The following is a 13764-nucleotide window of genomic DNA, read 5'->3' on the forward strand; positions in this document are numbered from 1 at the left end:
CCATTCTAAATCAATAAACGATTCTATCTATCTATCTATCATCGTCTGGAGACTGGCCCGATCCCCGGGTCGATAGGTGGCGGTAATGCCCCAAACAGTTGGTGGCCGACCGCCGTAAAACCCCAATAAGAAGAAGAAGAAGAAGAAGAAGACGAAATCGTACTTGTACCTGCACGGAAGACATTCGTTGTTGCACAGAGTGTTACCAAAAATGACCTCACGCCGCAGAGGATTTCTTCACCCAACATGACCTGATCCTTCTTCAAGATGTCTGGGACGGGACGTCTTCTGTGTAGTTTTACACGCTACTCGCTGTGTCGTGGGATATTTAACTATGGCACTACGACGAGCTTGAGGTAAGCTAACGACGTATTAATGATAAACCGTTATGGATTTCTTCACGGCCATGGCGTTGGTTTTCAATGACAGTCAGTCAGTGACGTTACTCCTCGAATACATGTCCACAACCACAGCAACTAATAATAATACATACGTGATAATAGCACTGAGTTGAACATGTAGTTTTGACTTGTACAATATCCTGTTGGAAGTATCTCCAACCTTTTCACTCGAATTGGGATTGACGGCATTGATGCACTTCTACCATGTGACGTGCTGCTGGCTAACAGGTGGTCCATGATGATAATGTTTATTGTTGTAAGATAAGATAACTTTATTGATCACCTTGGGGGAAATTCGGGCGTCATAGCAGCATTGTGTGTATTGAGCTGTACTGTATTGTACCCATTCTGCTATCTGTTAATAAAGTTTTCAATCAATCAGCATGGGGGAGGGGAGGTACAGACATGGGCAGGGTAATGGTAGAAAGACATAAATATAGGCAATAAAATTAGATTTGAATATAAAGATGAGGAAAAATTAACACATTAACACAGCTGAGGAATCCTTGTATGCCCTATCGGTTAAATATAGTAACTGTCTTGTCAGCTCACGAGAGACCAGTGAGAAAAGTGCTTTAGCAATTAAATACAATTCATGGCATTGCCTTTCATTGATTGATTGATTGAATTTTAATTAACAAGATTGCAGAATGGGTACAGTACAGTACAGCTCAATACACACGCATGATTGACTAAAACTTCTCTCTTCTCTTCATATAAGACCGAAAAATGTCAGGGCCCTCGCTCTGACGGACCACATGTGGACCAGGTCGACGAAGCCGGCTGCTGGTGACGACGATGGTGGTGGTGGTGGTGAAGACTTGAATAAGCCCATCAAATTCAGCACCAGCAAAGCAAGCCACAGGACGTGGAACGTGGCGAACTCTCTAGGAAGTCAGTATCAGCGACCCTGGTGGAAGGTCCTCCCCATCAGCCTGCTGTCCATAAGCTTCGTGCTGTGGTGTATGTTCCGGAGACCGACTGACATCGATAAACAGCTGGAGAAGCAGTTGTATGAACATTTACCTGGTTTACTCCCTGATGAAGAGGAGGAGGATGGCGACGGCCCGAGCAAATCGAGCTGATGCTATACCCATGGGGAATAAAAATGCGCAAACGAGACATTATTGTATTTATTTTTACGTTTGTGTCGTTTGTGAGATGTTACGGTGTCCCACCACCTCTATGAATGCGCTGTGCTACACAGGACGCCGATGCTTTAGCCGTTCCAAGTGCTAAACCTAGCCCCTTTCTGAGCTGTGATGCACCGAGGGAATACACCGTCCCTTATACATATAATACACGGCCATTGAAAAATCCTACAATTAAGTCTGTCTTGCTTTTCTTTATCAAAATCTCAGCGTTGCTAATAAACATTTAAAATATTTTTTATAAACTTGGCAACACGGCTCAAAGCGTGTTATTTCCGGCTTTGGGTGCCCTATGCGCCTGCGTTGTGATCACCGGAATTGCCCGAAATAAAGCCGTGTTGCCCAGTTTATAAAAATTATTTTAAATGTTTATTAGCAACGCCAAGCTTTCAAACCCTAGCGTTTGTCTGTCCGAAACCCTTGTGCAACTGTGAGTACCTTTGAAATTTCTTTGCGACACCTGTACGACAAGCGTTTTGATAGAGAAAAGCGAGACAGACTTAATTGTAGGATTTTTCAATGGTCGTATAAGGGACGGTGTATTCACTCGGTGCATCACAGTCCCGAAAGGGGCTAGTGCTAAACCCAACCGCCAGAAGTGACTCTCTCCATAAGGAGAGAAAGGTCTGCTCAGCGACAAGTCATCTGAAAAATATTTAATAAAAAACGTAATAGCTGGTTACTTCATTCGTCTCCCAGTTCAGAACCCACACATGTACTATGCCTTCCGTTTCCTGACATGTGACGTGTTGATTCGAATGTATGATTGGCACACAAATCGTTAAGACAGTAATTTTTTCCCCAGGTGAATTTGTAGTGCAGGGGTAGGCAACCCTAGGCATTTGCATAGGCACAGGGGGCAGCACTAAAAAAATAAAAATAAAAAAAAATAAAAAATATTATTTAATTTTTTTTTTTTATATTTTTTTTTTGCTTTGAAATATTATAGTGAACTATTTTGCACTGTTGTCGCATTTATCTTGTTGAAATCCTCCCACAGGTTCTTTTTACTTCCACATATTTAATTGAGACCCTTTATTTGTTTATTATTTCAATTTAGCTGGAAATACATTGCTACATCATTCAGTAACATTTGCAGAGCCTTATAACAAAAACATTATTACGGTCACCATTGTGACCAGTGGGATTAATCAACAAATTGTATTATTTATTTTTCAATTTCATTGAACATTGCACATGTTAAAAGCCATTTTTTTACTCAAAATGTGAGTATTACCAAGTCAACTTGTGTTCTTAAAACAATGACAATAAACATAGTTTTATTAGGTTGAAATAATGTGGTTGTGTACTTATTTTTCTGTTAACTTATTATGGATTGAAAACTGAAAACCTTAATGCACAGTAACTGAACTCAATATTTTTAAGTTCTGGTAACTAATAATTTTTTTTTTACAGTGTAGTCTTGCGATCAATCAAAACTTATTTACACGATATACCTCACATTCACCCTCCATTCACATCCTGGTGTTCTCCATTAGGCCTGTAGGTGGAGCTATGACAGCACACGTACAGTACACACACCGATGGTGTGTGATGTGTCCAAAAATGAATGGGCAAATGTGAGTGAAATGGTCGCACTGTATGCAGCTGTTTGTCTGCATTGCATTCCCCCCCCCCCAACTCAGATTTAGGGTTGATGCAACCATCATAATAATATTGTTAATAATAACAATAACAATAATGATGTAATAATGTAAAAACTTTCATTAAAAAGACCTGATTATGAGAAAAAAAAATTACGATGCATGGAATATTGTTGAGGCACACTAGTTACAACTATATTTCAAACAGGCACTCCATGTCAAAAAGGTTGCTGACCCCTGCTTTAACACATGACATAAGCCATTAGTTGTCATTAAAGGACCATACCGGTCTAATTTTACTTGACATTACCAGATGTGATGTCTCTTACACATTTTTGTGTGTATAGATGTGTTTTTGATTGATTGATTGAAAACTTTATTAACAGATTGCAGAATGGGTACAATACAGTACAGCTCAATACACACAATTGTTAAGGGGATGCAGACCAGAGAAAGACTTTCGTCTTGTTTCCACCAGGGTCCCCCATTTTCAATTCATCAGGACATATATGACATACATGACATACAGATAGTCAGTACTGCTACATCTATACATTTATGACATACCAGATTTGCAAATACAGTACTGTTTATGATACAGAAGGAGTCAAGAAAAGGGAGTATATACATTTGACGTAGAAACTGTACATTGGAGGAGGTTGGGTGGGGGGGGTTGGGTACACTGGGATATTGACAACCATACTGGGTAATTTACATTGGAGGTGGTTGGGGGGGGGGGGGCACACTGTATAGACAAGCAAAACTGTACATTGAGGGGGGGGGAGACTCTGTACAAACAAACAAAATTGTACATTGGACTATTGACAAAACCATACTAGGTAAATGACTGTACATTGGAGGGGGTTGGGTTAGGATATTTACAGGGGCCAGTGTTGAATTGCAGTCTCCCGTAGGTGTCTCTTGAGAGAGGTTTTGAAAGTGGGTAGTGATCCACATTCCTTTACAGCTTTGGGTAGGGCGTTCCACATTGATGTGGCATAATTGCGAAACGTGTTTAGTCCCTTATTTGAGCCGAATCTGGGTTTAACATGATTTGTGGAGCTCCCTCTGGTGTTGTGATCGTGGTATTCACTGACCTTTGGGAAGTATTTTGCCATGTACATGGGTACCTTGGTCGTGTAGTGTATCTTGTAGACCAGGCCCATTGCAAGTTGCTGTACTCTGTCATCTACTCTAAGCCATCCTAGGTTGTCAAAGTGGGCAGGGGTGAGGTGGGTTCTAGGAGTAAGGTCAAGCAGTAGTCTGACCAGTTTGTTTTGAGATGTTTGTAATTTTGTTTTTAGCGCCTTTGAGGTGCTTTGGTACCATGAGGTGCAAGCATAGTCGTAGTACCCCTGAATGAGTGCTCCTGCCAGAGTCTTCAGGGTATTCTTGTTTACCAGAGAGGAGATCCGGTACAAGAATCGAGTTCGTTGGTTGACTTTTTTTATTACATTGGATGCCATTTTGTCACAGGAGAGATTAGCCTCTAGGATGGAACCCAGGTAGGTAATTTCATCTTTCCTTGTGACAATATTGTCACCCACTGTAACTGAGAAGCCGTCGGTCTTGCTGAGTTTGTTATTTGAACCGAAGAGAATGGACTCTGTTTTGCCCATGTGTAATGATAGTTTGTTATCAGCGAGCCATATGCAGATTCTGCCTAGTTCCGAGCTGAGGGTTTTTTCAACCTGTAACTTGTTCTTGTCAGAGACCAGCAGGGCTGAGTCGTCCGCAAACAGGAACAAGTTGCAGTCACAAGCTGACGACATGTCATTTGCATAAATTAGGAACAGTAGCGGTCCTAGTATGCTTCCTTGTGGAACACCACAGCTCACTGTGAGAGGGGGGGATAGGGTACCGTTTACCTCCACCATCTGTTCCCTCCCCTCAAGGTAGGATTGCATCCAGCTCACTGATAGACTATCAAAACCAATTGCTTTTAGCTTGTCAATCAGAATGGAGTGATTGACCGTGTCAAAGGCCTTTTGTAGGTCCAGCATGACCATGCCGCAGTATTTGCCTGCGTCCACCTCTTGTTTGATGTGGTCATTCAAATAGAGAAGGCATGTGTCAGTGGAGTGGGATGTTCTGAAGCCAGATTGGAATTCGTAGATTCGATTTTTTTCCGCTAGGTACTTTTCGACCTGTTCGTAGACTATTTTTTCCATGACTTTCGAGATGGAGGTGAGAATAGAAACAGGGCGGTAGTTGCCTGGGTCTAATTTGCTGCCCTTTTTGTGCAGAGGGGTCACCCTAGCAATTTTGAAGTCCTTGGGGACGTGTCCCTGTTTTATGGAGAGGTTTATTATGTGTGTGATGACTGGGGTGATGGCGGCTGCTGAGTCTCTGAGGAATTTGGAGGGGATGTTGTCATGGCCAGTGGCCTTGTTAGGTTGGAGGGCGCTCAGTTTATTGAGTACCTCATCTGTTGTTACCATTTCCAGCTTGAAGTCGTCCTTGCGGACCCCTAGGTTTTTGTAGTAAGCTACTATGTGTTCTACCCCATAAAGCCCTGAGTGGGAGGGTAGTTTGTTTACCAGTGTTGTGGCTATGTTTGTGAAGAAAATGTTTAAGTAATTGGCTACATCCAGCTTGTCTGTGATGAGCGTGTTGTCCGTTTTTATGTTTATGTTTGAGAATCTGGTTTTAAGTTTTTTACTGCATCCTAGTTGATTATTGAGTAATTTCCAAAGTTCACGTGGTTTGTTTTTGTTTTCCTCAGTTTTGTCATTGATGAAATTCTTTTTTGCAGTTTTGATCATGGAGTTTACGTCGTTTCTTAGTCTGTTTCTTTCTAGTTTGAGTTCAGTCACGTGGGCTTGGAGTTCACTGCTCGTGCTTTTAGTAAGCTTTGACTGACTTTTACGAAACTCAGAGCATTTTTTGTCTCTGGTTTTCATAGCGGCCAGTATTTCGGAGTGCATCCACGGCTCAGCGCGATTTTTTACCCTGGTGGTTCTTAGGGGGGCCATGTCGTTTAGTATTGTTGAGAATTTGGTTTTGAAACCAAGCCATGTTTCTTCAACCAGTGTACCATTGAGTTCATCTGACCAGTCCAGGCTCTCCAGTTCAAGGTTAAAGGCCTCGCTAGAGTAGGTTTTAAGGTCTCTAGATGTGACTGTTTTGTGGCAGCCAGCCTTTTGTTTTAGTTTTTTGCGGGTACAGAATATCATATAATGATCACTTAACCCGCATGCTATAACCCCTTTCTTGGAGATCTTGGACTTGTCGGAGGTCAGAATGAGGTCAATGGTAGTCTGAGTTGATTCACATACACGTGTGGGTTGGGTGATTAGCTGGCTGAGGCCGTGCAGATCACAAAACCTACTGAATGACTTGAAGACGGGTGCATCTTTTCGTTGCATATCCGTGTTCCAGTCTCCAATAAGAATTTTGTCTACATCCTCAACTCCAGCTAAACACCCATCCAGTGTATCATAAAAATCACTATGATCTGGCGGCCTGTAGACTGTGCCAACCAGTAGGGATTTCGCCCTTTCGAATAGGATTTCCACCCATACAGTTTCAATTGATTTATGATTCAGGTCATTTCTGTTGATGAATTTGGTGTCCTTGTGTATGTACATACAGACACCACCTCCATGTTTGTTCCTATCATTCCTAATTATTGAGTAGTTCTCAATCTCTATCTCTGGATCTTTTACAGAATCGTCAAGCTTAGTTTCTGAGAAGCACAGTATGTTTGCCTTACCATTTATGAATAATTGTTTGATTTCATCCAATTTGTTTTTTAAGCTGTTAATGTTAATGTGAAAAATGTTCAGTCCATTGGCGTTGGTTATTTCATTTATGTTGGCAGGTTCGAAGTATTGTTCGTTTGTGATCTGTTCCTCTGTGTGGTGCTGGGGGGCTTTGTTGTTGAGGGTGGGAAGGGGGGAGGGGGGGTCGGGTCCCGCTCCGTGCTGGAACAACAAAGAAGGGGGGAGGGGGGGGGTCGGGTCCCGCGCCGTGTTGGAACAACAAAGGACTCGTTCCTGGATGTTTCCGTTGTTAGCTCTGCTAGCTAGCCGGCTATCGGGCGTCGAGATGTTTAAATCCCGCGTCGAGTTGGTCGTCATGGTTTCGACCCTCGGTTCACCTCCTCTCGTCTCTGCCTCACGTGTGCTCGTCTGCTGCGGCGTCATTGGGGAACAGTTGCCGTCCGCGCAGTGGATGTTGCCACGGGTCGAGTTGTTGATGTTGTTGTTGGTCGCGATGGAAACCACCTTCGCTTCTTGCGCTGCCAGACCAAGTCTTCTCGCCTGAGTTCTGGTCAAGACCGGGCCTGGGTTTAAATGAATGTCTCCCGAAAGTAGTAGAACCAGGATGATCATGGTCCTACGGTCCAATCTGCCATTCGGGGGTAAGTTCTTACGTGCCGGGCTCGCTGTTAGTAGCGTGTGTATAGCCGCCGTTCCGACGTGTAGATGTTTCTTTTCAGAGCCATTGAGAAGGTAGAAGTCACTGTGGGTCTCGTTAAATCCGTTTTCACTTCTCTCCACTTCTGTTAGATGTTGCTTCATTGATGAATTGAGGTATAAATCCGTAATCCATATTATGAGTGTACAATGAATGTTTTGGTAGATCTCAGCCTTTCACATCCCTATTGATGTTGAAAAGGGTTGAAAATAGGCTCTAATATTTTAAAGTCACTGGGTATAGGTACCCTTGTGAAAATAATTTATTTCCTGAATTACTGTACTCTACTCTACTACAAGCTATTCAAATTCACACAGCTAATACAGTTATAACAAGTGCACCCAATTAGATTAAGATTAGATTCTAATGTATTGTCATTGTACAGAACGATGAAAATAAGTTTGGCATCCAACCAGAGTGCAAATGTAACTGTAAAGTGCAATAGTAATATACAATGTAAAGGTGATTAAACTGGATATAAAGTCAAGTCAAGAGTTTTATTTGTCACGGCATAGTGAAATGCGGGTGGTCATGCCTGCAGCGATTGTGCAATAATACAAGTAATAAGACGGGTATAATGTACATAACGTTTTAAAATGCATGGTAAGGTAAGACATGCTAAGGTCCTGCAATAGTGTTAAGCTATGGATGCGGCACTGGGTCTTATATACACTTACTATACTAGAACTACTTTTTTTTACGTGACCTTTTCATTGTGTAAAGTGACCGTTTAGTGAGCGTTTACAGTGTGTTGTGTGCCACCCTTACCGCTTGAGGCTTTTCACTCAAAGTCCAGTATCCAGGCACTCGGACCCAAAATCAGTACTGGTACTGGGTAATGGTGCTAATGAGATGTATGGACAGTTTTAATGTAGTGACACTGGTAGTAAGTCATACTGGCCAACAGTAAGAGTAGGTAAGGGATATGTAGATGTAACTATTGTATAAATGTCTGATAAATACTGAATAAATCTACAGTATTTACAGGACTATTGCACATGCTATCATGCATTTATATTTTACATGCTAGTGTATATTATTATATGCACTCTTCCTACTATAGCGTCTTTACTATGCACCCAACACTGCAGCACCCAAGTTTTAGCAGTTTGAACATTTACTCCTAAAAGGTGTACCCTTCCTGTCGACTTACGACATACAGACCGTGTAAGTCGTTTTGGATAAGTCAGCTAAATGACATTTAAATATCCAGATAGTGTAAATATAAACACAGCACAATGTACATCTTGCCAGTTATTTGGGTAGTTTGAGGTAGGTATAATATTGTGAAGGGATAGCTTTCAGAAGGCAGTTACATATGCCAAGTAAGTCTCATGTTGATGTAGAGAACATCAATGGCAGTTAGTAAGGTAAGCAGACAACCCAAAACACCACTAGACCTACAAACAGACTGTTAAAAACAGGTCCAATCTCCGGTAATGAGCAGTCAAAACTAGACCGGTATGGTAATTAAGTCAATTATGGTAAGGTTGTCAGTGACATTCTATTCATTAAAAATGTCGATATACAAAACAGAAGTGAGGTAGTGGAAAGTTTTATTTACAAGAGTGGCAAAAGACAGTCCTACTACACACTTTTACTACCACAAATTCAAATGTACAACAGGTTCTAAAAGACGAACATTTTTAAAACCTGAGAGAAAGTTAGGCAACTTATTCCATGTTATAAACCACTCTATAAACACATGTACAGGGATCTTGTGAGAAATCTGGTCAAAAACACCCCGTCCTACCAATGGCAGATAAAAAGTGGAAAAAAAACGACAGACTAAATATTAAGACACTTCACTGAAAACATTTATTTAGCCCATAATCTCACATCCCAAGGCTCTAAACTGGTTAACACACATCTCACCTACAAACTCAATCTCCTTTTGTTGTTGGGGAGCAATGCAGCAATCGTATGGTTCTATAGACTTCAGGGAATGTATTCTGTGCCACACGACAACTATTATTTCTTCTTTTGGTATCTCGCCGATTTCTGGTTTCTCCCTATGCCAATTTAGTTGTGCCAGAGTCGAGACCGCAGTCTCTTGCATTGGTGACGAGCGCAATCTCCGCTACGCCACCTGACCGCCCAACCTATATTTCACGCAAATTTCCCAAAAAGCGATCAATAAAGGAATTATTTATATGCAATAACTAACTTAATGTATGCAAAACAGTTTAGAGCCTTTGGGATACTTTATATGTGCAAAATAATTGGTGTATTCAGTCAAGTGCCCCTTTTGAAGATAAAATAATCCCAACCACTCCCACCCATCCCAAAAAGGTTAAATATAAAAAGCATTCAGATCAAGCGCGCTCTCCTCGAATCCTCCTGGCCAGCTGGATGTCTTTGGGCATGATGGTCACCCTCTTGGCATGGATGGCGCACAGGTTGGTGTCCTCAAACAGGCCGACCAGGTAGGCCTCACTGGCTTCCTGTAAAGAGAGAGCATATCACGAGTCACATTTGACATCCAAGCAAGTCCTCACACCAAGCCTGTGTCTCAGGGCAGGACCGTGAGGATTTCTCTAAATCGCCTTTGTACTTATTTTGGACTTTACAAGTGCTACATTTAATGAAACTGGTTAAAAAACATCAGAAAAAGATATACTAAAAAATAAAATAAAAAGGAGTCTAAGCCATGTTTAAAAGCATCCAGTCTGGTGTCATGTGGTCTGGGAGAGCGGTCCACACTGGGAGCAACCAAGCATCTCTGATCTCCCTTTAAGGGGCAGTTCACCCAAATCAACACAACCCACCCCTACCCAGAATGCAACCAGATCATTCAACAATGGATCTGAACAGCACTCTCATTTATGGCGCTCAAAGCTCCAGTCCCACGGTGTTGCATAGGGATTTGATTTCATCATTGAGTGTCATCCTCTTGTGTTTTATTATAAATACATGGATGAGTCAAATTATATTTTTACAGTTCTAATTGTATTGCCTATATGCAACATCTTAAAGGAATAGCTTATCTTATACTTGGATGTTTATTAAAGATATTCCACAGACGTGAGCAGCTTCATGTAGGAACTATATTTCTACCAAACTAGGGATGCACGATATTGATTTTTTTTGACACCGATAACTTTATGCTCCTCAAGCAGATATTTATTGTATTATATATTTTTTTAAATGTATCTATTTTATTTTTGATCAATTTTTTTTAGTATTTATAAGCTCAGACGTCATCGGTACTGCTATCGGTACTCGAGAAATTATGGAGGTTTTTTTGAGGAATTTAAACGTCGCAAACTAATCCTGTTGGCCGTTTTCTATATCTCTCCTGCCTGTGTCTCTGCCTGCGCGAGGAGCGGGCTGTGCTCACTCACGGGTGCTGCAGAGTACAGACAGCTCTGCTCTCATTGTGGCGGACAGAACGAATGTAATGTATAAGCGCTGGTACTTGTCAATGTGGCTGGCGGGGAGCTAACGGTATTAGCCTGAGCTCAGAGTAGAATAATGGCCGACAATCCGGAGGTAAATAAACAAACAAGAGCTTCTGATTGGTGGTAAGAAGAAGAGGTGGGTGCAAGCGGTGGGACGTAATTGGCAGATCGACTGTCTGCCTCCGAATGTAACTCCCTGTTCCTAAACCACACGCTGTCAGTCGTACCACAGTACTGGCAAAACGGGAGGAAGCTATAATAAAAACAAGCGCCCTTCATCCAAATCCACCCACACCGGATTTCTTTTAACCAAAAAATGTATTATATATTATCAGAGCCATCAATAACGTTATCGGGTTTATCGGGATGACGTCATAATTGCCGATATCGGCCCGATAATTATCGGGCATCCCTAAAACAAACCCCCCCCACGATAATAATGAATGGGGATGTATCGCCCATTAGATGCAGTGCATGTGGTACATGTATTGAGTGAGAAGCACTTTTCGGGCGGGCTGAAAGGACTAAACAGATCCAATAAAAACAGGCTCATGGCTGTAGATCACAGAGTACTGGACATCATGTCTCACCTGCAGAGCACCAATGGCTGCACTCTGGAAGCGGAGGTCCGTCTTGAAGTCCTGCGCGATCTCCCTGACGAGACGCTGGAAGGGCAGCTTCCTGATCAGCAGCTCAGTAGATTTCTGGTAACGACGGATCTCACGCAGAGCCACGGTGCCGGGCCTGGGAAGGTTAAGTAAAACAGTCAACGTTACATATCCAGCATTAAATGCCACATGTCGGTAAACCACTGCCAACATATACCAGATCCTTCTAAATACCTACTTTACACCGGCATGATGGCATATACAATAATGCTGTATATATATACATTAGGGCTGGGACTTTATTGCATTAATTTTCGATTAACAGAAAGAATTCAAAGTTTAAAAAAAAAATCGCATGATTATTTTTCTTTATTGTGCAAGAATATTACATTTCAAAGGAGACCAGGCTCATGCATAGTATAAAGTATAAATCGCAAATTATTTTCTGGTCTGGTTTGGAGTCATACAGGGGGAAAAAAAATAGTAAAAAGTTTGGTCAACTGTTCTGGAATGTACTTGAAAGTCTCAAGTGCTTGAGTTTACAAAAGGTCCTTTGTGCTATATATTATTCCTAAAATTGCTGCACTGTTAAAATTTACATTGATCTGTTGGTCTGTGTAGTAACTAATACAGGATTTTGCTGCACATCAATACACACATCTGATCTGTATAATGATACATTTTAATCTAAATCCAATACCTGTATCTATGGGGCTTCTTCACACCACCGGTAGAGGGCGCGCTCTTCCTTGCAGCCTTGGTGGCGAGCTGCTTCCTGGGAGCCTTCCCTCCAGTGGACTTACGAGCGGTCTGCTTTGTACGGGCCATGATTATTCAGGCTTCTGGTGGAAAAGAAAAGGCAAAACAATAAGTGAGACTGGTGTATAACAGTTAGTACTCAGCCCCGATAGATAGTATTTCTTTGGCTGGAACAGTTCATCGTTTTCCTTACGTCCTTACCGTTTACACGTCGTGTCGCCATCTCAACCAATATGAGCGACATGTCAACACTAGTCTTGTATGAGAGCCATTTTTTTTTCACTCATTAATTGTCGCCACAAAGACACGATGCTCAGGAAGGCTGAATGCTTTTACCAACCACCAACGACACAAAGCCAAGTAGGCTATTTTGCCGCCGTGGTGATTCCGCGCCATTTACCGTCATTAGTGTAACGTTTGCCAGGCTATAACATTAATGACGTTAAAGCGTAAATGTATTGTGTTGATTATAGTCGCTAAAACGTGGCCATCACAGAACAACAAACACACACGTATCGGCGGTTAGCTGCTGTATGGCGCCAGTTACAGTTAGGCGAGCTGCTCAGCCTCCTTACGATAACGTTACTCGGAATAACTAATAAAATAAATACTGCCAGTCCCCGCTAAAACAACAGACCCTCTTTCGTGGAGTTAGTCGACGTTAAAAAACGAACGTTGGCTTAGTTATTGAGCTAACGTTAGCCAAATGACTAGCTAAGCTAACGGCTACTAGCTAACGTTAGTGCGGTAACAACGGCAGATTAATTAACCGGGCGCGCGCGCGCGCAATTTGGCTTTTGTTGGAACACTTTGAACGTTTGCAATTTAATCGAATAAAAAAAAAGCAAGACATTAGCTGGATGTTATTTGATTTTATATAGCGAGCATAGGTATCGTATCAATACGGATAGATTTGACATTACCTTGTTTTTCTTTCTTCTTTAAAAAGCAGGTTAGGGGTCAGTGCTGGTCCTCTTGCGATTGTGTGTGTCGTGTGGAGGAGGGCGGGAGCGCAAGCTATTTATACACTTTAGTCTGAGTTGTAGCCCAACCCACGAAACTCCGTCATTGGTCGATTTTTTTTACGTGACCAGAACGTCATTGGTCACGCCGAAAAGTCTACTACTACTACACGCATGCCAATCAAAATAACGCGCCTTCAGTTTGTACTCAAATTAAAATAGTGCATGTCTATGGCTTGGGGGAAACATGCACTTAGAATCACCAGAAAGGCTTTCGAAATAGTGAAATGCCATGTTGGCCTCAATATTTTCAAAACAAATGATATGAAAAGGTTATGAAATTAACAAGAATGTGTTCAAATATGTAATAAAACGGAGCTCAACGCATACATTTGATCGTAGAAATCCGTTTGTTTCCCCAATACCAAGATGGCGGCGGTCTCGTGACGTCAGTGT

At 41.9% G+C, this 13764-nt stretch overlaps 2 protein-coding genes across 2 annotated transcripts; one reads left to right on the forward strand and one right to left on the reverse strand.

Annotated features, from left to right (window-relative positions):
* The first annotated feature begins 210 nt into the window (after positions 1–210).
* Positions 211–2811, forward strand: uqcc4 (ubiquinol-cytochrome c reductase complex assembly factor 4). Its single transcript, XM_084322425.1, has 2 exons — positions 211–356; positions 1123–2811. The coding sequence occupies exons 1-2, from the start codon at positions 268–270 to the stop codon at positions 1484–1486; spliced, it is 453 nt and encodes a 150-aa protein (XP_084178551.1). The 5' UTR covers positions 211–267; the 3' UTR covers positions 1487–2811.
* A 6306-nt stretch (positions 2812–9117) lies between these two features.
* On the reverse strand, positions 9118–13353 carry h3f3d (H3 histone, family 3D). The gene is made up of 4 exons (XM_084322767.1): positions 13270–13353; positions 12288–12429; positions 11570–11723; positions 9118–10022 (listed from the first exon to the last, which is right to left on the reverse strand). The coding sequence occupies exons 2-4, from the start codon at positions 12413–12415 to the stop codon at positions 9894–9896; spliced, it is 411 nt and encodes a 136-aa protein (XP_084178893.1). The 5' UTR covers positions 12416–12429; positions 13270–13353; the 3' UTR covers positions 9118–9893.
* Between the last annotated feature and the right edge of the window lie 411 nt (positions 13354–13764).

The sequence above is a fragment of the Notolepis coatsorum genome, assembly GCF_963971535.1.
Source record: "Notolepis coatsorum genome assembly, chromosome: 10".
In the NCBI taxonomy this organism is placed as follows: domain Eukaryota; kingdom Metazoa; phylum Chordata; class Actinopteri; order Aulopiformes; family Paralepididae; genus Notolepis; species Notolepis coatsorum.

What these genes read in the sequence shown, in the direction of transcription:
- uqcc4 (XM_084322425.1), top strand. Translation starts at nt 268, where the DNA reads ATGTCTGGGACGGGACGTCTTCTGTGTAGTTTTACACGCTACTCGCTG. An exon ending in GGCACTACGACGAGCTTGAG is followed by an intron (nt 357 to 1,122) that starts GTAAGCTAACGA and finishes TCTTCATATAAG; the next exon opens with ACCGAAAAATGTCAGGGCCC.
- h3f3d (XM_084322767.1), bottom strand. Translation starts at nt 12,415, where the DNA reads ATGGCCCGTACAAAGCAGACCGCTCGTAAGTCCACTGGAGGGAAGGCT. An exon ending in AAGAAGCCCCATAGATACAG is followed by an intron (nt 11,724 to 12,287) that starts GTATTGGATTTA and finishes TAACCTTCCCAG; the next exon opens with GCCCGGCACCGTGGCTCTGC. An exon ending in CAGCCATTGGTGCTCTGCAG is followed by an intron (nt 10,023 to 11,569) that starts GTGAGACATGAT and finishes CTCTCTTTACAG; the next exon opens with GAAGCCAGTGAGGCCTACCT.